Here is a 22,771-nt window from a genome sequence, read left to right on the forward strand (position 1 = left end):
GAACCAATAAGATCCCTTGATTTGCACAGCAAGAGTTGAGGACCCTTGTCCTGGCTGCCCTTGTTTGTTACCAGTGCTGCCCTAGAGCAAGAGACCAGAGAGCTGAGAGAACTCATGCTTTAATAGACACCGAAATCACAAAGGAATTAGGCCCAAACGCCTCGGCAATTTCAATAAAAAATATGAAAAAAAAAAAATCTTTTTACATGGGTAAATTTCAGAATATAAAAAAGTTTAATGCTTGTCTGGAAACGGGGGGTTTTAATTTACAAAAATGTCCGTATATAACACTGCATAATGTGGAGAGCGAGTGCTTGAAGAGTCTTTGCTGAGTTCCCATTCCAATGCTCTTTCTTTCTCTTTTTGTCCCATTCCAATGCTCTTCTGTTGAGTCCTGCAGCCGAGGGTTGAAGCTTTCCATACACATCTGAATCCTTTCTGGGTTGCACGGCAATGCAACGAACCCAGAACTGCTCAGATCCATTATTACCACCCAGCCTGAAGCTACCAGTGTTTGCTATGGGATTCGCTGTGCACATGGATCTGTTCTGCAACGTGAAAGAGATGGTCACAGAACGAGTTTGACCTAACGAGAGGAAGCTGTGTACACCAGTCTTGGCCAAGCTATAGCACCTTTCAATCGTTTTTTTGCTTTACTTCAATAGGGTATGACTAAAAAGGACAACCAGTAGCAGGCCAGGGTTCAGGCTAACCAACAAAACGGGATTTTGTTCCGTGAGATTGTTCACTGTTCCCCTTTAGTTTCAGCCACAGATAGCCAAGAAAATATCTGCCATCAAGTATCTCACAGTAAAACACATGGGATAAAACCAAACTGAAATACATTCCATGGCCCCAGGGAATCGTTGCACGTGGCAGGTTTAGTGTGAAAGTGGGTAATACCGAACTCTTATTGCTCACTGTATTAAGCAGTGTTGTCACTTGTACCATGCACAAATACAACAACGACAAATGCATTTAAACGCCACAGAAGGAACTCTAATATCAAACAGAGAATATCATGTTATTTTCATTTCCTGAATTTCTCCACGTATTGGGCAAACCTGATAAAACTGTTTTTTTTCCCTCACAAAGGGGTTGTTTCTCAGTTGGGGGTGGAGGAGTGAGGCACAAGGTGTGTGAAGTGTCTCCCGGACATAAGCAAGCATGCATGTTGACGGCTCTCATGAAGCCAATGGAAGTGCCCTGTGCCAAGTCCATGGAAATCAACTTCTCAGAGACTTGTTCTAGTGACACCCAACTTCCGTATTTATACAACACCAATTTCCCATATATTGAACATCTGACCCCTCCCTGCTTCTAACACAACCCTCCCCTTAGAAAATAAACCACAAACAGAAGCACCATCACCCTCCCACCCCGAGTTACTTCTTTCTGAAAACCTTAAGCCAGTATGAAACCTACTGGCAGCATGAAAAAGGGTTGTACCAAAATGACAATATAGAATTTCCACAGAATAAAGAGCCTTTAGCTACGGATGTAAACTACAGTAAAGAGGCTTATTTTCAGCATGTAATGCAGCACTACAGGGAGTATTTGCTGTTGCTATACATAAAAAGCTGCCCACTTCCATCCTGGGTGTTCCTGGGATGTCGTTTTAAGTTATGCTGGTCAGAAACAGAGCAAGTCACACCGAGTCCCTCAGCAGTTGTGTGACCATGGCAAGCTGCACATCAGCAGTCACCATCGACCTGACGTGTCAGTGCTGTACTGACTCCTTTTGGCCCTCTATTCCAATGTACCCCACCTAGTGATGGAAAGACAGTTATCTAGCACCACACCATCTCAGAAAGATGCAGTATACAGACAAGTAACTTGAATCGCACAACCTGAATGGATTTAGTCAACTTTGTTTTTTCTTTTGCTACATTGCATAATACGAGTAAATGAAGAACTACTCTTTTTGTCTTTCTTGCACTGAAACCTTTGTGACCATCCATCTCTCGTTAGCTGACTGCAACTACACAGTCTGATGTTCTTTGCCCTTAGAGCTTGTGTTAATCTCTCGCAATAGCAAAAAGGAAATTATTCTCCTAACATCAGTGGCTTCCAGAATATACTCATAGCAAGCATTTCAGACGTGCGCCATGATTAAGTAGAACCTAAGTCATTTTACATCATGGTATCAGAATTGAATCCTCTGTCCTGCTATCACTCTTTCCTCCCAAGATCCCCCCAAGGTCACAAATACTCAGGTCCACATTTCCAAGAAGAGCATCCAGACGTGATATAAGTGCAACAATTACCTGCATCAACAATGATCCCCTAACCAGGTTGGAGATCTGTCTGCACTCACCATTCAGGTAGTCAGCTGCAAGACTGAAAGTCGGCTTAAGATCCCTCTAAAACTCAGGGCCTAATTAATAAGCCTCACAACACCTCCGTGAGGTAGGTAAGTAAATATTACTATCCCCATGTAGATAGACAGGGAAGATGAGGCACAGAGAGGTGAAGTGATGAGCCTTCAGTCACTTGACAAATGTTGGGAGTGCATAATAGAAACCAAAAGCCTTGGTGATCCAGTGCTCCGACTTCATAGCACGCGGCCTGTGAAATACTCTGCTTGGATCTAAGTGCACGGTGTGGCTGAGTTCATGCCCACAGTTATCAGTGCATGTAAATTATCACTTTGATTCTGATTACATCACTATATTTAATGGCCACTTAAAAAACAGAATAGCCTCCAACTTGATTGACAGCACCTAAATGCCATCTAGCCTAGGAAAGCTTCCTGTCTTTCCCACATCACCCCTGGGGTGCTCTCTTTTCTCCACAGATCAGAAGGTGCACAGGTTCTGCATACAGCTGGTCTGCACGTTCCCTCATGCGTGTGTCCTGACCGCACAATGACACAAACATATCCTGCCTCTGGATACCGGTGAACTTGCTTCTGAAGAAACTTGTTTCCACAGCAGGGAAAGGTCCTGCAGATGTGCCCATTTTAAGCTACTAGTAAACACTTAGTAGGGTCAGAGAAGGATTTACTTGGCTGGGTAACTTCTAAACCACATACACTGATGTCACATTCCTGCCAATGTGGAACTACAAAACAACTTTATGAGCCTCAGTGTCTGTAACCCTTTTCTTTACACACTCAGCAGACAGAAGACATCTGTACTGCCCCAATACTTACCAAGTCAAAGATTTCACCATGGTAACATTGTGTGCCGGAAAGATCAGAGCATCGATAAACACAGAGCTCACCTCTCTGGCACAGACTCACCACCTCACGCTGAGGCTCACCTTTCTCCATTATACCCAAAACATTCTTGGGGAGCAGATCAACCAGCAGAAAGTCACCTGAGAGGTTTCTCTCCAGACACAGTTACCTGGGATGCAGGTTTTAGAAAGGGGCATCTCTCTCCTCTTGTCTTTGTATTTATCAATGAAAAGAGAACTGCTATGGAGTTGCATAGTCAGCAACTTGTGTTTTGCTAAGCACTTACTGGAGATACCTAGAGGTGTGTTATCTCCTCCTCTCTGCCAGCCTTTCAACCAACCAGAGAAATGGCTTGCACTGCTGCAGGCAGAAACCCGTGCATGCTTCATGGAAGTTCTGCCTCCTCTCATCTCTCTCCAATCCCTGATATGTATAATTTCTGTATAAAAAGCCAGCTGTAAAACCTCCTGTGAGGATAAAAAATACAATGTGGTGGCTTAAAATCTAGCATTTTATGAACAGAAAGAGATACGCTGGACTGGCTGCAGCAAAAACAGAATGCTACATAGAACCTGTGAAGCAAGTCTGGCCAAAGACCTGGTAACAGAAACTAAAACCCATCTGCGTGAGGCCCATGTTCCTACACAGGAACAGCAAGGGCCAATCTGTCACATTTCTGTGTATTGACAAAGGTACGACCATGGCTTCTTAGATAATATTCTGTGGTTCTGTATCAATAAAGGCAAGTGGGCAGAAGCAAATACTTTAACCAGACTTGAAGTCATCAGTTGTTACTCAAGACATTTCAACATTTGGAGGAAGGAAAAAATCTTCCTGGTGACAAGAATTTATAACCGTTCCCAGATGGGAGCCTCATGGGGCGTACAGTCCCCGCAGTGCTACTGGAAGGTGGAGGGTGAGCTGATGTCACTGCATTTGTAGTTTCAGGGTGTCTGTGTCCATTCGGAGGGTTCTTTTGTGGAGAAGCGAGGTGTTGCTCAATAGAAAGGTCCTTCAGTTCCAGCTTTTCTGCATTTTCTTCTTTGCTGTGCCGTGGAGATAAATTTAGCAAGCTGAGGACATCTTTCTTAGAAGTCATTGTACCGGGTGCTCCTCGGAGAATCTTTATTGGGCCACTGGAGTGCTGGGGGCTGTTCTGCCAGAACATCTTTAAGTTGTGAATTGCTTGCACTTTTTCATCAATGGCAGCCATTTTTAGTTTGTCTATGTCTGGAGCATCGGCTGGACTAGAGCGAGCGGAGCCGGTGGATGAGTAAGAAAGAGCTGGTGATGGAGTGCTGCCAGCAGGAGACTGATGCCCTGAGCTTGGGGAGATATTTCTAGGTGATTTAGAAATATGAGCACTGTAAGGAGAGCTGGGGTACTTGAGCTTAAAGTGTGGCTGCTCAGTTAAGGACCCATGTGAATCACAACTTGGAGATGGCTGCCCACTGTACTGGCCCGTGCCATCTTTGTTTGACATCTCCGATGCTGTGGGGCTATTATAGCCAGAACTCACTTTCTGAAGGGATGAACTCCTTGTTGGAGGCTTTGGTTTAATTGCAAGAGGTGAAGACTGATTTTTCTGACTCGAGCTGATTGGCCTGCTGAACGCACTGGTCTCTGATGATTTGAATGCAGACATACCTGCTGGTGTGGAAACCGCATCATCTGAATTTTTGCTCTTACTTATTTGACTGCTGCTTCTCTGAAGACGTTCAACAGCAATGAGGTGACTCTGAGTTTCCTCCAGGATTTTTTGGGCCAACTCTTGAGGATCAAGCTTTGGATTACTGTCTTCTTGGGATTTGACAGTGCTGTCGGTCTCAGTACTAGACTGGTCAGATTCCCCAGTATCAGAACTTGCAAGTTTACCAACTTTTTGGAATGGTGAGTTTGGGCTGGGAATAAGAGTCATTTTAACAGGAGAATTTGGAGTGCTTATGCTCCCTTTGGAATTGACGGGCTCTTTAACACCACCAGTTTGACCAGCTTTGGCCTGTTTGTGATCAGGGGAAAATCTTGTTTTTATGTTTTCCTGGTAACTGGCCAAAGGTTCATTGCTGATTATAGAAAAGCCTTCATATTCTTCTTCTACTTTGCTGGCTACCACGCTGGTTTGCGGAGACAACTGGCTCTGCACTGCAGACCTATGTGGATAGATGTTCTTGGGCCTCTCATAGTCCTGGCGCCCTCTGTGTCCCACACCATCCAGCACGCTCTCTGGCTTGGAAACAAAACTCATGGAAGAGGCAATGGAGCTCAGGCTATACACAGAAATGGCATCTGATGCGATGCCATCTGGACAAGTAGGAGAGAACGGTGGGTTTTGGTACTGTGGTACAGGGTTGGAAATAGACTGAGCAGAAGCCAGAGACTCAAGTGATGAGGAACTGTCCAGGCTAAGGCGCTTAGGCAGCTCTGTAGAATCTAAAAAAGAAATTAAAAACAGTACAAATGTGCCCTTAGATACAAAGAAATAGTAAACTAAACCAGGCAATGTTTTTATCAGAACTATGAGAAAAATGCTATAAAACATGCACTACAGTACTTTAAAAAGCCAACAAACACAACAACAACAAACCAAAAAATCTATTACTTAGGTGAGAAAAACAATGAGCACAGGTCAGGAAATGCATGGACAAGGACCTCAGACCAAACATCCTAAGGGAAAACTTTGGGAATTCACCAATTGATTAGGATTTTACATCCCAAAATATTCCAGCTGCTCCCGTTTACTCCTAACTTTGTCTTCAGGCAGATCTGAATGTTGCTTTTAACATTAAAAAAATGCCTGCTGCACTTGTTAAATGATGCATGGCCTCTGATGCATGTAGGATGACGAATGTGTGATGTCAGCCAAAGGAACGAGTGTGAGATTTCAATGTAAGTCATACTGATCAAATCATCAGACAGCATATGAGCAAAAACCACACTAAGTAGCTTTACCAAAAAGTGCCAGCAAGGACTGTAGAGCAAAGTGCATGGTCCTCCTATTAGCTTGCTTCCCAGTTTTCAGAATCACCTCCTCTTGTCCCACTTCACAAAGGTCAAAACCTGTAGCAGAATAAGGAGTAAAAAGTCACAACTCGTAAAAAGATCCTATGCTCTAAACAAGCATCATGTTGTTTGTAACACACATAGAACAAAGAGACATTAAATTCTGCAATGCCCTGGAACAACATCTCTTTACTTGCAATACATATTTTACTGATTATCCTCCATTGCCCTTCCCAAAAGCCTTTGCTGGTCCAAGTCAGAAGATCCTGGTACATACTATCATCATCCTGGCCTATTGGACAGGTTGCCCAGCAAAAAGAATGACTGATTCTCTTCAGGTAGGAAGTCAGAAGCAAGTATGCATTATGAACAAAGGAGAACCAGATTCTGAAATTAAAACAGCACCAATTTGCTGTAAACCCTGAAATCCACCATCTGTTGAACTCAAGAGTCCAAAGAGAACCCAGACAAACAAATCTACAGCTGTGAGGCTCACGCTGCTTCAAGCCGCTATATGAGACACCAGCAGTAGCTTCAGAAAGATAAGGAAAGAAGTGTTTCCTACCTAGAGCCGCCAGGAACTCATGACAGCCAGGAAGCCTCCAGAGTTGGACACTGATAGAAACCTGGATTGGTGCAGAGGAGAAATCCTGTTCCTTCTCGCCTGCCTGAAGTTGAACCAGGACTTGATGTAGCTGAAAATAAAGCAAACATTATCCATTCCTCACAAATCAAATCACTGCTTTTCTGACAGTCACACCTAAGGAAACGCACTGCCGACAGCCCCTCACCGAGACACTCTTACACTCAGCTGCTGCTCTTAACAGAACAGTGAGATGGAAGATCTGAGCAGAGAGAACAGTCCAGGGACAGCAATTATAGACACACTTGAACAGCAGCACGTCAAGGGACAGAACAAGGGGGAAGGCTGGGGGTGTAGTCAGTGGAAATTGAGTAAGGAGGAAGCACAGCAGGAACACAGGGGAAGTGAAAGCAAAGGGGCAGCTCACAGACATTTGCTAATGCCCGTACCACAACTGAGTGATACTCCTTAAATGAAGCCCAGAAAACTCATTCTCAGCATTTAACTGGGCACAAAACAAGTCACAAGAAGCTATGGAAGACTTTCCTAATATCTCCATGGCTTCCCAGAAGTGAATTTACTCAACACTGCCCAAGGGACAGGAGTAACAAAATTGAGAAAAAAAAATGTATTTATGAAGATCTGACCCAAATTAAGGTGCCAGGGCCTCATCTACCCCAAAAACAAATCTGGAGCTGGAAGGATGGAAAGTCATTAACTGGGGACCAGCTAACCTCAGGACCACCCATGTCTACCAACCCACAACAGCTTACACAGTCTTTTTCCACATTAATCAAATTCAAGGCCTGAAAGCAGGGTGAAGGTGGTACCCTGCAGCTCAGGGAAATGGCATTAATCCTGCACAGCAGCATCATTCCTCTGTGCATGTAATATACTCACCATTCCCACCACATTTTTAACAGCCTTCAGGCAGCAGATAACAAGGAAGGAAAAGAGAGGAGAAAAGAACACAGGTTACTCTGTGCTACAAAATGCCTGCGACAGGAAGCGCTGAAGTGTAGCGACACATCCACATGCAAACCAGCATCCTGACTGCAGGATGCTCTATTCTGAGAAAGAAGGGAGCAATGGAAATGGCTTGAGCTGTGAATCAGGAGCCCAGCAGTGTAGGAAGAGGCAGCTGGAACCTGGGAATGCCCAGCAAATTGCAATCAGCTCAGACAGAAGGCAGGCAGATAACCAGACCAACCCACATTCTGGCAGAAGGCTGAACATAAAGCCCATCTCTTCTTTTATCTGGTATACGTTATTGGCATGTAAAACAGTAATCAACACCTATATATTCCTTGTAAATGTAGCAGCATCAGAGTTGGTACTTTTGTGGCTCCTGCCTTCCAGCTTGTACTAAAAATCAACACTTGCCATCCAGAGCAAGAGATCAGACTGCCCACCTCACTGCTTCACTAACAGCAAGAGCACCTGCTCCCTTACAACTCCAATCACCCTTACTGGAAAGAGATAAAAGCAACACCTATCGACTGAGCTGACAGTATTCATGCTCCAGTTCTGTTTAAAGTCTTTTCTCCTTTGGGACAGGCTGCGCCTTTGCTGTTCACCAACTGAACTGCTGAGAAGGAGGAGGCAAGAACAGCAAATAACAGCAGAATTTGAGAGAGTTCAGCTGGAAAATCCTGATCTTATAACTAGGTAGGCTCTTGCAAAAGGAAATTCTGCCTATGGTTTGGGCTACTCAAGAAAATATGCAGAAGCAATTCAATATTCCTGCCAGCCTGAATATTCTCCCCTGAGTGGTTTAACTGTCTGAGGCAAGAAGACAACTGTGAAGTAATCTCATGAACAGTCAAACATTCAGACCTGGAATGTTGTCCTCATCACATCCCACTTACAGCAAGCCTCCCTCTGGTGGTAAGGAGGAAGAAATAACCCTGATACTTGACAACAGAAGTCTCGGGCACTAATAAATGAGCCAAGGCAAGAAAACAAAATACCACGAAGGATAAGCCATTAGAAATATTCCTTGTGCTACTGTAACTTCTGACAAGAAACTATTTCCTTGAAGCAGACATAGGCTAACTGACCCACAAAGCAACTTCTTAATGGATAACTGCAAAGCTGGAGCTGTTATTTTGCATTTTGTGTGGACAGACTCGACACCACAGTGTGAATGGGAGCACTACAAAACCACACGGAGGTAATCCCAGCTACTTTCCCTATAATATCTCTGCATGGGGAAGGGGTGAAATAAAGTATTCTGTTCACCTGTTCACGATGTGTAGTGTATTCATTTACTCAAGCAAGTAAATGATCACAAGATAAAACTCATTAGAGGAGCAATTGGGACAGTAAGAAACACACAAGGGAAAGCTAGCCAGGCAGGTGGCACAGAGTGAGGTTAGGTTCTTCTAGGCATGATACAAAGACAGGGAAGAGGGAAGAGTGTGAAGGAGGTGGGGAGGGTGGAGGTATGGGGGAGTGCCTTGGCCACAGGGTGGCATTACATTTCTCTTACATTAGGTGAACTCTTGCAGCAGAGCTATGAGCACTCAAACCAGAAAAATATTGGCTCAGTAAGTTCTAAGACCCCTAGCATCGACCAAAGCCTGGTACTGTCTGGGTTATTGGTAACTACAGTGTACAAAATCAGCCAACACAAGCCCTGGATAGGATGCAGATACTTAGTTTGGATAGGCCAAAGAAACTATTAGTGCTTCTACCACTTATTTTCCACGTTTTGCTTCTCCCACACTGTAGTATGTATATTATGTTTTCACTTCTGTCCCTGAGCTGAGACCCAAGGCCATGCAGCCCAGTCATACGCCTACTTTTTTCTTTTCTGGACACATACTTTCATTCACACAAAGAGGGAAATACAGAATTTCAGTCTCTGAGGCTGATAAAACTACAGCATAAACCCACTCTGCGCACTTCTGAATTTACTGACCTGGAATGAACCATTTGGAAACTGGTACTGGAGAAAAACCTCCAACTTACCCTGTTGATGAGCTGTTCTCCTGTTTCTGAAGCTGTGATAAGTTTACAAAGTGCCTGAAGTGCAGGGTTAGGCAAACCTGGAAAACACCAGCAGAAACAGATTGTTCAATACCTGTTTATTTTCCACAAGGAATGCAGCAACCTGAACGGAAAAGAACCTCAGCTAATTCCTAGAACCTCTCTCCCCATCTGAATCATTCTGGAAACAGCAGCAATTTCCAGAAAATATTTTTTTTTCCAGCCATGCATCTGATTATAGAAAAAAGGAAGAGATATCAGACTGCTCAGATTCTGGACCTGGGAGTAAATGATTCCCATCTATAACAGTTTCAGTTAACGTTTACTTCCAGAAACTCTATTCTGTTTCATTATTGTAGAAACCTAGACCAGCAGTACCATTCTACAGGCTTACACCAAAGAAAGGCAGGAAAAGGCAGACGTCTGCTAGGTCATAAGAGAAAAGAGCCTGCAGCTGGTCAGCTTCTTACCTAGGAGGGACTGTATGGTGCTGCTGCACTGCTGCAGTCGTTCACCGGGGTCAGAGGTGGGGAAGAACACTGCTGCTGGCAGGCCGCTGGCTGGAGGGTCCAAGCGAAACCCCACTGCTGTGAGCAGTGCCTGCCAGCCTGGAATACCTCCAACTTTATTCTCCACGCTTTGCTGGGAAGTGTACATGGAATTGTGCTGCCCATTCTGGATTCGCTGCAATGATTTCTCCACCTGTGAGGAAAATACAACATTAGCTCACTATAGAAATGATTTTTACTAACCACGTTGTTTTACACAGTAAAGAGGCAGGAACAACACACTGAGGGACAGCTAGACTGGTGATGAACCTGTCACACATAGAAAACTAAGTGCCCTTGAAAACAGAGGCACCAGTAACTCAGCACCCACAGATTTAAAATCACTGTGACAAGTACCACTGTGCTCTGGGACACTGGGTAAATGAATGCCACAGGAACTAAGAACCAGCCTGATCACGACCATTTCCAATAGACGGGCAGTGGCATCTGTCTGCTCCAGATGACTCACTCTCAGGTTCCAGTCTCTTAAGTACACTGTTCATTACCAGGCAAGAGCATGCAGAGCTACATGGTAAAGAGTAACAAGAGGAAAGTGGCCACAAAACCCAGTAAGTGGAATGACTAGCAATGTTCCTGAGTTTCCATCATCTCATGGATACTCCACATTCCTGTGGGACTACAGAAGACATACTGGAAAGAAAAAAAGACAAAAAAGCACTACAAGTAATAAGAAAGTATCCTCATCATCTGACACCTTGGCCTCCATCCTGGCGCTCCCCACAGCAGGCGACTGGCACATGTGGGAACAGAAATGCCTCTCATCTCCAAGTCTGCCCACAGACCTCAGGCACTAGCTCTGCACTCCCATGACTGCTTTCTTGCAATCTCCATAGTGATTTTCCTTGTCAAAACAATTAACCTCAATGATAATCTCATTTTTAAAGCACAGACCCAATTCAACAGCTTACACAAACCAGATGGGACTGGGAAGGATTCTTGTCACAACACAACAGAGGACTTCATATCCACTCTGGAGTCTCCTTCAGGTGTCCCATTCTTTTTACACTGACTGATTTAGCAAGATACCAACTTATGGTATGAAAGAAGGGTTGAAGGTTCATATCCAAGTGTGAGCTATTACACATCAGGGTGTTTCTCCTCCCATTCTTCATTCAAAGACTCATCTCACTATGACAGACTGCAAGCCCCCCTCCCATGCCTGCTGGGTGCTGCAGTATTGCTTCCCTTACCAGATGGAGCAGGACACGCAGGGCATCCCGTGCCCTTTCAGGATGCTGCAGAATCTCAGTCAGGGCCTGTCCTACCAGTGAAGAGGGGCTGTTCAGCTTCATATCACTCCCAATAAGCATGAAGCCTGCAGGGTTCAGAAGAGTCAGACTGAGATCAAAGTGAGACAGACTGAGAACCTCTATTTGTTAATGAAAACGTGCAAAACAGGAGCAGGTAACTTCTGCCTGCTCAGACTAGTGACATGTAATGGTTTATTGCACCCTGCATTATTACTGACCACTCACTGCCCAGTTCTACAGAATGAACCTCCAGAAAGCTCCTCAATGCTTCTTACTCGTCATCCTCTATTAAATCAATACTGGTTTCCTGCTCAAACAAATGGAATAACACCGTCTTTCAGTTAAATGTGCCCCTACAGATCTCACACACATACTGAATGAGTGATTGTATTGCACATTATTTCTTTGTAGTTATGGAACAATTGTGATGAAACACACTTCATCTTGCAATTGCTTTACATTATATCAAATCCACAGCCTGCTTACTGAACAGTGAAATACCAATGTTTCTACCTGACACTGACATTCAGCCATGCTCAGAATTAGGGCCTGAAACACGGGCTGAGTTCTGTGTGAGTACAGGGAACATGCTGCTCCCAGCTACCTGCTATCACCAATTCTTACTCAATTCAAACTCTCTGGCATAAAAGCCCTTTCTAAAAATCACAGATTATCAAAAGACAGATTCCTCCTACCTGCCCAGTTGGATGGATGGGAGAACTGCTTGCTGCTCTGTACAGTCTTCATAGCTTCACCAAGAGCTGCACTGGCTTTCATCCCATTTAAGAGGGAGGAATAGAAGGCGTGTACAAACATTTTGGAAGCAGCCACTGGAACAGGCCAGAGGGACACTAGGACACACTGAGCCCCAGCAGCTAGGAATGCTCTTGTCAAGCCAATGACTCCATCAGCAGTGACTTTGCTGTTGGATTCTTGGTAAGAGCCAAGAACCACTAATTTTACAGGAAGCCGCAGATCCAGGACATCAGCTGCAGTCAGCAGAAACTCCTGGAGAGGAGGACAGTCTGAGATGCTCTCCACATCACTGGCATCATCCTGCATGCGAAGGGATTCTGGAATTGTGTAGGGGTTCCCAAATGAACTCTTGCTGCTGGCTGGATTGCTGTCAGTGTTGGGTGTCAGGACCAAAGCAGCAAGCTTCCAGGAGACGTGGGTTGCAAAATGGACACACTCTGCCTGAGTGAGGGCACTCATGACTCTCTCTTTTGTTGCTGCACTGCCAACTAAGGGTTGGCAGCCAAGTAACTCTGATACCATAAACGCTTCCTCTTCTGCAGAGGGCATAGGTCCCCACAGCCACCTATCCATAACTGCTGAAGGGAGCTTGGGATTTCCTATGACAGCTGCCATTGAGGTAGAACTGGAGTAAACAGAAGTATTCTTCTTCCCATGGGACTATATAAAGAGAAAAAGAAAGCAAAAATGGGGTTCAGAGATCTGTCTGTTGAGGTGTTGCCAGTAAAGCAATCTGTCTCCTTGGTTCTAAATAGAAGCTTGGATGTTGTAATTATTAAAAAAGCTCTGTATTTCATTAGTTTTTTTCCATTTAAATATTCCAAAGAGTATCTCCGCTTTAGGACAGTCAAGATTTCTATCCCCACTTCCTGGGTTAATGAATAGATTAAAATAGAAAGAAATATACTTAGCCCAGGTCATCCTGGAGGGCTATAGGAGAGCTGAATGTATAAAGAAGATCCCAGCTTCCCATTTTAAGGGAGGATTATTGGTAAACATTTACTACCTGGTTTCTAGCATCTGTATTTCAAGAATCAGCATGTCCACTGCCAACAGCATCGTGCTGTGTGCAACTGATTACTGGGGCCTGACAGTGACCAGAAACCCTTACTCTCCACATCAGTAACAAAGAAGATATTCAGACCCTTCTGCTGTTCCAGTGACTGCGTTTAACCCAGTACAAGGCAAGACACGCAATGTTAACACTGCTCAGCAAGAGATGCAACTTAAAATATTCTCCCTGGAGACACAGGCCTTAGAAAAGCTGACAGTGTTTGCCACACATCAGCATGAAGATATTTTGGTGAGATTTGCCAGTGGTACTGGCCTTGACTTATGGCTTCACTGTCATGAGACATCAATGTCCTTCCCCACACAGAGAGCTGAGAAGCAGGGAAATGTAACTTGGTATGTGATAAGGCAGTTAATTCACCAAGGAAGCTGAATGTGTATCACAAACACCTACATTTACGTGGTTTGCTCACAACCCAAGATATGCTGCCCTTCAAGGGAGGATATCCAATTCCTCTTGTCCTTCCTGGCATGTCTGGTGTCGTGATTTTGTGCAGCAGAAACTATACTAGAATACTTTGCACCTGGGGTGCTCGACATGCTCGTCTGCCCTGGGAGTGCCGCACGAAGGAGGCACATTTGCCATTTCTATTGTATAGGACAGAGCTGCTGCTATTCCTGCATGCATAGGAACTTACACCTCAGGGGAGAGGTTCTGTGAGAGGGAGGTTTTAAAACGCAGTGCCAGACCTTGGAGCTGGGATTCAGCGACTGGATGGATGGTACTGCAATGAGGCTGAAGCGCTCATAGAGGTACTCATTGGAGGAACTGCCCTTCAGGAGAGCAAAAGGAATGAGGTACAGTTCTCCCTCCAGAACCAAGATCAGCTGGCGGTGACGGCCAACGGGCCCACTGGAATGCATCAAGCCCTGAAAAGCAAAGACATAGAATTAGTATGGTCCAAAGACGTCTTGAGGACTTTGACGCAAACTGTCATTACGTTTCTAGGCAATTGTACACTTTAAAGGCAGAACAGCAGCATTATTTAGTCCTGGTAAATAAATTATTGCTTTGAAGATGAAAGCTTCAGCCCAGGCTTGGCTGAGAGTCGGTCCTCCTTCTGACACAACTTCGGAGCTAATCAGTTCAGCCTGTGCTGCTCTGTTCCCCTCTAGGCTGCTCCTTGTTCCCAGAGATGAGACCACTTTGCAAAGTGCACTGCAGGATGAAGACAAGGATCTAACATGTAGAACTGTCGTTCTTATGAGAATTTTAACTTTAAATGATTTAATCTCCATCAGATGCACCAACTATCTGTTTTGACATCAGAAAAACAGCTACTCAGGTGCTTCTGATCTGGAAATTCAGGGGCTTCAACAGAACAGAAGGATAGTTTCAAACAAGCAGCATTTCATGAATAATAACTCCACAAAACCTCTGTGGATCCAGTTAGGTTCTTTTTGGAAGAAATATCACTCATGTTCTAACACTATTCTGCTATTTATCAGATGTTAATCCGTTTGAAATCCCAGCTTTAAAGCAAAGTTATTTCAGCTCAGCCCCCATTTAAGAGAAAACAGAATAATCTTTACTTTGCCATCAGCAGTAAACTACTACCACAAATGGAAACACAAACTTTTAAAACGTGGCATGCATGAGCAACATCAGAAAATCCTGAAGTGCACACACTGGATAATCACCATCCAACAGAAAATAAATGACTATTGTGCAGTTTGAGGGTGAATTTTGCTACTTGTATCACTATGCACCCTGGTGCTAACACAATTCCTTCCTCCACTTTGCTCACGGTCTATCTGGAGCAAACTTCCAGACTGCACCATGATACACTGATAGCTGAGGATTAACTTGCGATACACTGACCCCATCTCACCACCAATGAGTGAATAACGGGAATTTGCAATTGGTCTCAAGCTTCAGCTCTCAAGCAGCAGCAAAGATGAATGAACATCATTAAGAAACAGAAGTTTCAATCTGGTGGTTTCCTCCAAAGGGAGTTGGGAGTGAGTCAGAAATGCCAAAAAACACGTCAGCTACAATAGAGAGTGTCAAACAGTAGGAAGCTGAAGCGAGACCGTGAGGTGCTTTCAATGGCTTTTTGGCTTTTGAAGGGGGAACAAAATTGCTGAAGGATGAGAAAAACTTCATTTTAAAGGAATTAAGAACAGTCATTGACCTCTTGCTGTTCCTCCTTTCCCCTTTACAGCTCTGGAGCTTGTCCTGCTCACAGACTGGAGACAAGGATGCAGGGCCATCCCTGACACACAGCAGCCTCAGGAGCCATCCTGTGAACCATGTCTGCTCCAGCCTGACACGCTGTTTACAACACCAGCAGCCCCAAGGGATGCTTGCCCAGCACTGGCTGTCTGTGCTGAACCAGGACGCGTGCTCTGCAGCTAAATCCACCAGCCCCCATCCAGCCTTGCCACGTTTTGCAGAGCCCAAGCTGACAAGCAGCAGCTTCCTACCAAGGAGTTATTGTCTTCCAGAAATGTTTGTTTGCTTTTTAATATGTATTTTTTAAAATAAATACTCCATTTTACCTACTGTTCCAATTCTGTTGGCAACAGAATCAGAGAATCTGAGCCGAAGTGACACACACCTAGCAGAAGTTTCAGTTTCCATGGGTGCTTTTTTCCCCATACTTATAACAGTTTTTCACTCTTCCTGATCTATTTGTTCCTCAGTGAGTCTGCCAAGTTTGCTAATTAGGATTAGCAATCAGGGACACACTTCCTTCATCAAAAGTATTACACTTTGGCAGCTAACTGGAAGTGGTCCTTGGTTTTCCTCTCCCACTACATTCAGTCTCACATGGGAAGACCAAGCTTAAGGCATCATGCCTCAAAACAACCCCCCAGGCTGGCCATTTCAGCTTTCCCAAGTGACAGGGAGTTTCTGTAAGCAAATCTCTATATCTAGAAGCTTACTCCTTCCATGGGTCCTATCAGTAAGTCGTAGAGCGCTCGCAGTGGGGGTTTGGTGAAGGAAGCCTGCCTCCTTGGAAGAGAAGATGTTCCATCCTTAACAGGGGACACGGTGCTGCTGAACAGACTGGTCATGCTCTGACTGCTCCTGTGGGATAAAGGCAAGTGAGAGGTTAGTTTCAAAGAACTGAGTTCCACTGTAGGTTGCACTGACTTCAGAACGCTGACAAAGAGCCAGTCCCAGTCTGTCCAAGCAGAGGACTGAGCACTGTGAGATGCTTCACACCATGGTTTTATTCTCCCATTCAGGTTCACACCACAATGCACAATGACAGCAACATCACAAGTTCCCCAGGCACCTCTACCTGGCTGCCAGGCACCACCAAACACCAGAACTCTAAGGAGCCTGAGATGGTGCGGGCACAAAAAGTTATGGCCCCAAGGAGGAAATGAAGTTGCCCTGATCTGGTCTGTCTAATCCAGCAGCTGAGCTCCCCAGAAAGGTTATCCTTGGAATGGTGCCACAAACAACCACGTTATATGAAAAGGATAATTTTCCAGAAAGTTTTAACAGGTGGGCCTTTAAAAAAGAGGAAGGGAGGGAAATGAGATGTTTTACAGTAATAGTACTACAAGGCCTGAAGTGCAACCGGAGTCACCAGTGGGGCTGTCCAGTAACAAAAACAATATCCCTGGCATAAAAGGCCACCCACAAGGGCCTCAGTGTCCCCATGGGGCCAAAAGCATCTGATATTCTTTGTAACCCCAGCCTCAAACATGCTCTGATGCTGCTGCACAAAGAAAGCCTCCTTCCCTTCCTAGTCTCCGAGAAGCACAGCGCTGTTCCAGCTTTCAGATACTTTCCAGTGCCATGTGCTTTTGCCAACATATATGACAGGAAAGCAGCTACAGCTTCCCGGACTCACAACTAACCCCTCACACCTCATCAGCACATTAAGCATGCTGTGGTTTAACCCAGCAGGCAGCAAAGCACCACACAGCTATTCACTCATTGCTCTACTCCAGTGGGATAGGGGAGAGAACTGGAAAAAAAGCTAAGTAGATCTCAAGTTGAGATAAAAACTATTTATTAAGACAGGAAAGGAAGAAAAAATACTAATTGTGTTTTTATATATACGTATATTTACAAATCAAGCGATGCACAACACAAGTGCTTCCCACCCACCAACCAATGCACACCAGTCCCTGAGCGGCAACTGCTCTCCTTGAACAACTCCCCTTGTCTCTGTTCCTCAGTTTTACCTCTTGCAGCACTGTGTTCTCCCCTCTAAATCCCTCTGCAGAGCTGACTGAGCTGAGCACACTTTGTAGAGCACCGGTGTATCCAGAATATCAAGCACAGGCTTTAGAATTTGATCAGGAAATAAAAACTGTGTTATACCAACCTGGAGGTTGGACCGAATGATCTCCAGAGTTCCCTTCCAGTCTCACTGATTCTGTGATTGTCTGATGCTGTGGATTCTGTGCATCCCCAGTGCCCTGATCCCTGTGCTTACGGCACATTCCTCCACTATATTCCATCTGATATAGCAGCAGGGAATGTCAGGGATATTCTGCTGCTTATCCAGGAACCAGCCAGCAAGAAGAGCCCTGGTCCAAGCCCAACAGCTCCATCCTTCCCAGGGTGCAGCCATGTGCCAGCAGGTGGCACTCACAGCCTTGTCTTCCATGTTAAGCCATTTTCACAGACTAATTTATTGCAGAGGATAGGAGCTTGATTGCTCTAATGAGTAAAGCCCCCTTCACCTTATTTGCACAGCCAAGAACATCCGGATTTATCCCTTCACCACTCAAACAGGACTTTTTATTAAAAGAAAACCAAAGGAGTGTCATAAATCTTTCACATCCTTTGTGTGTGTACACAAAGGAGAGTGAGAAAAACCATAGTAGGAGGCTGACAGACATCTTTTGCAGCAGGCAGACTGAATCTGGAGCCCTCTCTCCCTTTCCTCCCAAAAGAGTACAAATGAGCAGCCCTCCAGGGACCTGTACAGGGTCCACATCCCAGTGATTTCAATGTAATGAAAGAGACTGGAATTTTTCAGGCAAACACTCCTCCCCAGCACTGGCTTCTGGGATGCTGCACAGACACAGGGCTGAGCACTTCTACCTTGTTCTTGCTGTGTTCCCTCCCCTGATATCTGGAACAATAAATATGTCTCATTCGGAGTCTGCACAGACTGCACAGTGCTGCTTATTTACAACCCCTTGTACAAGGCAATGGTGATTTGCAGCAAGCAGAGCAAACAACAAACTGGGGCTCAGGAATGCCTGCATGTCAGTGTTAATGCTGCTTCCTCCCTTTATCTTGGAGACACAGGAACAAAGCAGTGATCCCTTGAGGATCTCAGAGAATGGAAGAGAAAACCCTCATCACACAAGCCTTGAGCTCAGCCTAATTTGACCTGCAAGCCTCTGAGGAACTGGCTCTGATTGTAGAGAGTGAATGTGGCTGCACTAAGGCTGGAGGCAGCAGCTTGTACTGCAGTCAGCAAAGGCCTGCTCTTGTCTTGGCACTTGTTAGGGCTCTGGTCGAGATAAATACCACTCATGACCTTGTAGAGACATTCAGGAGGCTTGAATATAAGACTTAACTGCTGCAGACCTGTCGGCCTTGGGACAAACGGACATCCAGACCTGGCAAGCCTGTCTCAAAAAGCCCTTTCTGAGAGATGCAACACCACATCCAAATTCAGCATCTTGACACAGCCATGATACCAAGCAGTGGGAAGCTCCAAAAACATTCAGATATGAGCTCTATGTGGATGCTTTCAAGCAGCCACCGTTGTCTCTAACACCCAGCAGCTGCTGCACATCAGTGCTCTATCAGTGGCATCAGCAGCTCAGGCAGACACTGAGATCCCTGCAGTGCCCCTATCTCCTCTGAAGTCCACTTTTTCTCAGAAGTTCCTTAACTTAAACTGCCAAACCCAACTATTCTTTCTTTTCTAAGCAGAGTTGCCAAAATAATAACAAAAAAAAATCATATTACTTTCTACTTAATAGCCAGAATCACCAGGTTACTCGATGACAGCAGCCAGAAGGCACTCACCCAAACCAAAGGGTTTCTTTCAGCCACCTGCTCATCACCAGAAATGGAGTCTGGATGGCTCCAAAGAGTTCCAGCATCTCTTAGGGCCTCATTTTGACATGGGTCCTTAACAGCACGTGCAATTCCTGTGCGTGAAAGAACTCACACTGGCCTCATGCCATGAAAACTCCCTTGAGGATCCAAAACATGTGAGCACTGCATTCAGGCCCCACATAAGGAATGCAAGGCCTGCCTTGGCAGTGGGAAAGGCAAACTCTTACTCTTGGCTCCAAGCAGGCCCTACTCCTCTTTGTGCCCTGCAGCACAGAAGCCAAGGCAAACAGAGCCCATACCTTCAAGCACTGTTTGTGAACCACAGTGTTACTTACCACCATCTGAAGCACTACAGCAGCAACAATTCACTCAGCACTGACCTCCAGCTGCATGACCTCATGGCAGCATTAGCTGGCAGAAAAACAATTACACAACAGAAGGGAACAGGAGACTGAAGCTGGAAGATCACAGTTTATACTTTGCTAGCTATTCAATTCTGTTGCTGACTCAGAGAGCTCACTGTTTCTCATCAAAGCTCTAAAAGTCAGGGCACAGAAATGCAGCCTGTTCCCTTCATTTCTCTTAACCTCTCTTCTACGCAGACCTTCATCATCGGTGGGGCATGCATACCCCTGGAGGGTCTGTCTGACACTGAACTAGGAAGTACTGATAGCTCACTACCACTGCAGCAGCATGAACAGATACATACATAGATTGTGGGAAGAAAAGCAGGCCAGTCGTTGGCAGCAACAAGAAGCTCCCAGTTTCATGTGATGTTGTTACTACAGCTCACAGGCTCCAGTGTCTGCTCACCGCACTGCAGGCTGATTGCTTTTTTCTTTTCCAGCTGAGAAAGGCCTGGGGTACCCTGTGCTCATATAATCCATGCTGGAGCACAGACCTAGCCAGAAACCCTGGGTTGCATCATGTAGCATCTCTCCATTATGGGAGTGGTGACACTGGAAATTTTCTGTTTTCAATTTTTATTTTGAATGCTTGCCCTTAACAGCAGCGTTGTGAAAGACTGAAACCTGAGCACACTGTAAGAGGTAGAAAATGAGTGGAGACTGCACAGCTAGTGCTAATTAGTACAGTTATAACCCACAGAAACAAGTACTTCCACAAGAAGTGTATAAGAAAAGAGCTCAATTGTTCCACAGTTCTCAGACAGAAGGGACAAAAACAAAGTTCCTCTGCAGGTGTTCAGCCGGTCAGAAATAGAACTTGTCCAGGAGATGAGAAAATTAGAAATGGCTGCCCCTCACGACAGAGATGCCAGTTAACAACTGCTGACAAGCCCTCGCTGGCTGTTACCTTAAGCTATCACTATTACCTGGAAATGTAATGAAGATGCCACTCCCTGCTCTTCCAAACCAAGCTATTTGGTTCCTAACTGAAATACACAGTCCTGTGTAAGGTCTCTGCGGGTGGCACTCTATCTCAGAAGAAAGCACAATGATGCTTTCACTTGCTGTTCTACCTCCTTTCTATTGAAAATGTCTATTTTTAGAGAAGGAAGCAATAGGAATCCATTACTTTCCAGGGGCTAGCAGGACTTCTCTATCCGTCACAGGTAAGACTTGAGCCTGTAGAACAGAACCAAGACTCAACAGGTCACCTATGTGTGGAGTGCCTGGTGATCTTCCAAGTGACCATCCCAGGCTGGACAAACGTGCAGCACAAGGCATTCTCAATCCCATCAGGAGTGAGACACAGGGCTCCCTGAGAAAGGGAGAAATCCACACCAAATGAAGAAGAGAAAAGACTGAAGGGAAATGCCTCTGCTCAGGAGAGAAAGTGACCACTGCACATCCTAAGATGTGGACATTATTTACAAGATAGATACTTAATGTTCCACAAGAATCAGTACTGTGAAGACATATTCATATGAATGGTTACTTCAGTCACGAGGGTATGCTGTTTCTTGTCCTTGAAGCATAGAGGAATAAGCAAGACCACCAGTGTCATCAGCTGCACTCTGAGGTCACACCAAGGCATCTCATTCTCCTTGCTGATCTCCAAATGCACTGCTACATTCTCACCTGTTCAAGAGGTTGTTCCTGCTGACCATCCTCAGGAAGCCAGTTGGATCAGTCATTGAGTTCAGCTTGTTATTCATCTCCTCAAACTGCTGGTCCATGATATCTCCAGCTTCACTCTCAGTCTCACTGCTAGCACATGCTCTGCAGAGGGAACAGCACGGTGAAGGAGTCACTGGTGCAGGAAAGAACAACAGTATTGTGACAAATGCTCAGCCAGTTTGAGAGAAAATGGATTTCAGGCAACCTCAACCAGACACTAAAGTCAAATTGTCCCTGGATTATATACAGTGGTAGAAATACAGGATGCAAACCCCCATGCCCAGCAATGGGAAATGATTTCTGAAGTTACAGAACAATATAGAAAAGCTGAGGTTTGCAGGAAACGTCAAATTTGGCCCTTGAATTGCCTAAGAACATGCGTTACTGCATCCTTTCCACAACAACTCCAAGTTCTGCTTGTTCCCTACACTGGCAAAGCTCAATATACAAAAGACAGCTGTGTTGATGCTCCTATTATACAAACAGGGAAAGAAACAAACAAAATAGAATAAAATAAAAGAAATAAAGACTCCATGGTGACAACTAAGACAGCAGCAACAGAGAGCAAAACTTCTAAACTCTGCATTTCCTGATGTTAACACCTAAATTACCGTCTCTGTCAAAAACAGTGATAGCAGGTTTTTCTTTGTAAAGACAGAAAGCAAACACACTACTGTACATATGTTTTTAACAACTCCTTCCTTTAATTAAATAAATAAATTGCACATCATCTGGTGCATTGCCAGCCTTGGAATTTGTACACTTCAGCTAAACCTGCTTTCCTGCCTGTTAAAGCTGTCCTGCATCTCACATCTCTTTCCTTTCAGTGGGTTCCTGACATATTGCAGCCTTTCTGCAACGACATGTTTTCCAATAATAAGCACATAAATCAAATTAAGGTACAACTCAGCACAGGCAACTCCATTTGTTGCTGTACGGACCATGGGATATCTTGTAAATATACTTCCAGGTCAATATTATCTCATAACCTGAGCGAACAAGCCCTGACAAAAGCCAATCAGTTGAGCACTGGCATTGGGCAGCTGAACAACAGCCAGAGGAGGGAAGAAAGAAAATGGAGAGGAAGAATAGGCTGTCAACAGCTGTGTCCTGCATGATGTTCTTCCAGCTGCAGGCATGCACAGTCTTGAGTCCTGGCACGGTTTTAGGTATTACAGTGAATGTTTTGAGCTCTTAAAAGAAGCAAAAATCTTGAGTTCATGAACCCAAGAGAGCTGGCCACAAGCTCTCCTAGAAGAGAAAGACATCTGTCCCAGCACAAGTTCAAGCAAGCATC

At 44.9% G+C, this 22,771-nt stretch overlaps 1 protein-coding gene across 5 annotated transcripts in view; it reads right to left on the minus strand.

Annotated features, from left to right (window-relative positions):
• Window positions 1–103: 103 nt before the first annotated feature.
• The window catches only part of TTC28 (tetratricopeptide repeat domain 28), a 118,222-nt gene continuing 95,554 nt past the window's right edge, over window positions 104–22,771 (minus strand). For 2 of the 5 annotated variants that reach the window (XM_015877937.3, XM_015877938.3), the window contains 11 exons: window positions 21,436–21,576; window positions 16,291–16,435; window positions 14,092–14,271; window positions 12,270–12,990; window positions 11,515–11,639; window positions 10,226–10,457; window positions 9,738–9,814; window positions 7,665–7,688; window positions 6,747–6,876; window positions 6,131–6,238; window positions 104–5,611 (listed from right to left, as the gene is read on the minus strand). In XM_015877937.3, coding sequence (XP_015733423.2) covers window positions 3,987–5,611; window positions 6,131–6,238; window positions 6,747–6,876; window positions 7,665–7,688; window positions 9,738–9,814; window positions 10,226–10,457; window positions 11,515–11,639; window positions 12,270–12,990; window positions 14,092–14,271; window positions 16,291–16,435; window positions 21,436–21,576 — 3,508 coding nt within the window. In that variant the 3' untranslated portion in view covers window positions 104–3,986. Of the gene's footprint in view, window positions 5,612–6,130; window positions 6,239–6,746; window positions 6,877–7,664; window positions 7,689–9,737; window positions 9,815–10,225; window positions 10,458–11,514; window positions 11,640–12,269; window positions 12,991–14,039; window positions 14,272–16,290; window positions 16,436–21,435; window positions 21,608–22,771 lie in introns of those variants that run through there. The other 3 variants (XM_032447826.2, XM_085555991.1, XM_085555992.1) reach the window with 3 other exon arrangements.

The sequence above is a fragment of the Coturnix japonica genome, chromosome 9 (assembly GCF_054131305.1).
Source record: "Coturnix japonica strain WE chromosome 9, WE-NBRP24, whole genome shotgun sequence".
Taxonomy (NCBI): domain Eukaryota; kingdom Metazoa; phylum Chordata; class Aves; order Galliformes; family Phasianidae; genus Coturnix; species Coturnix japonica.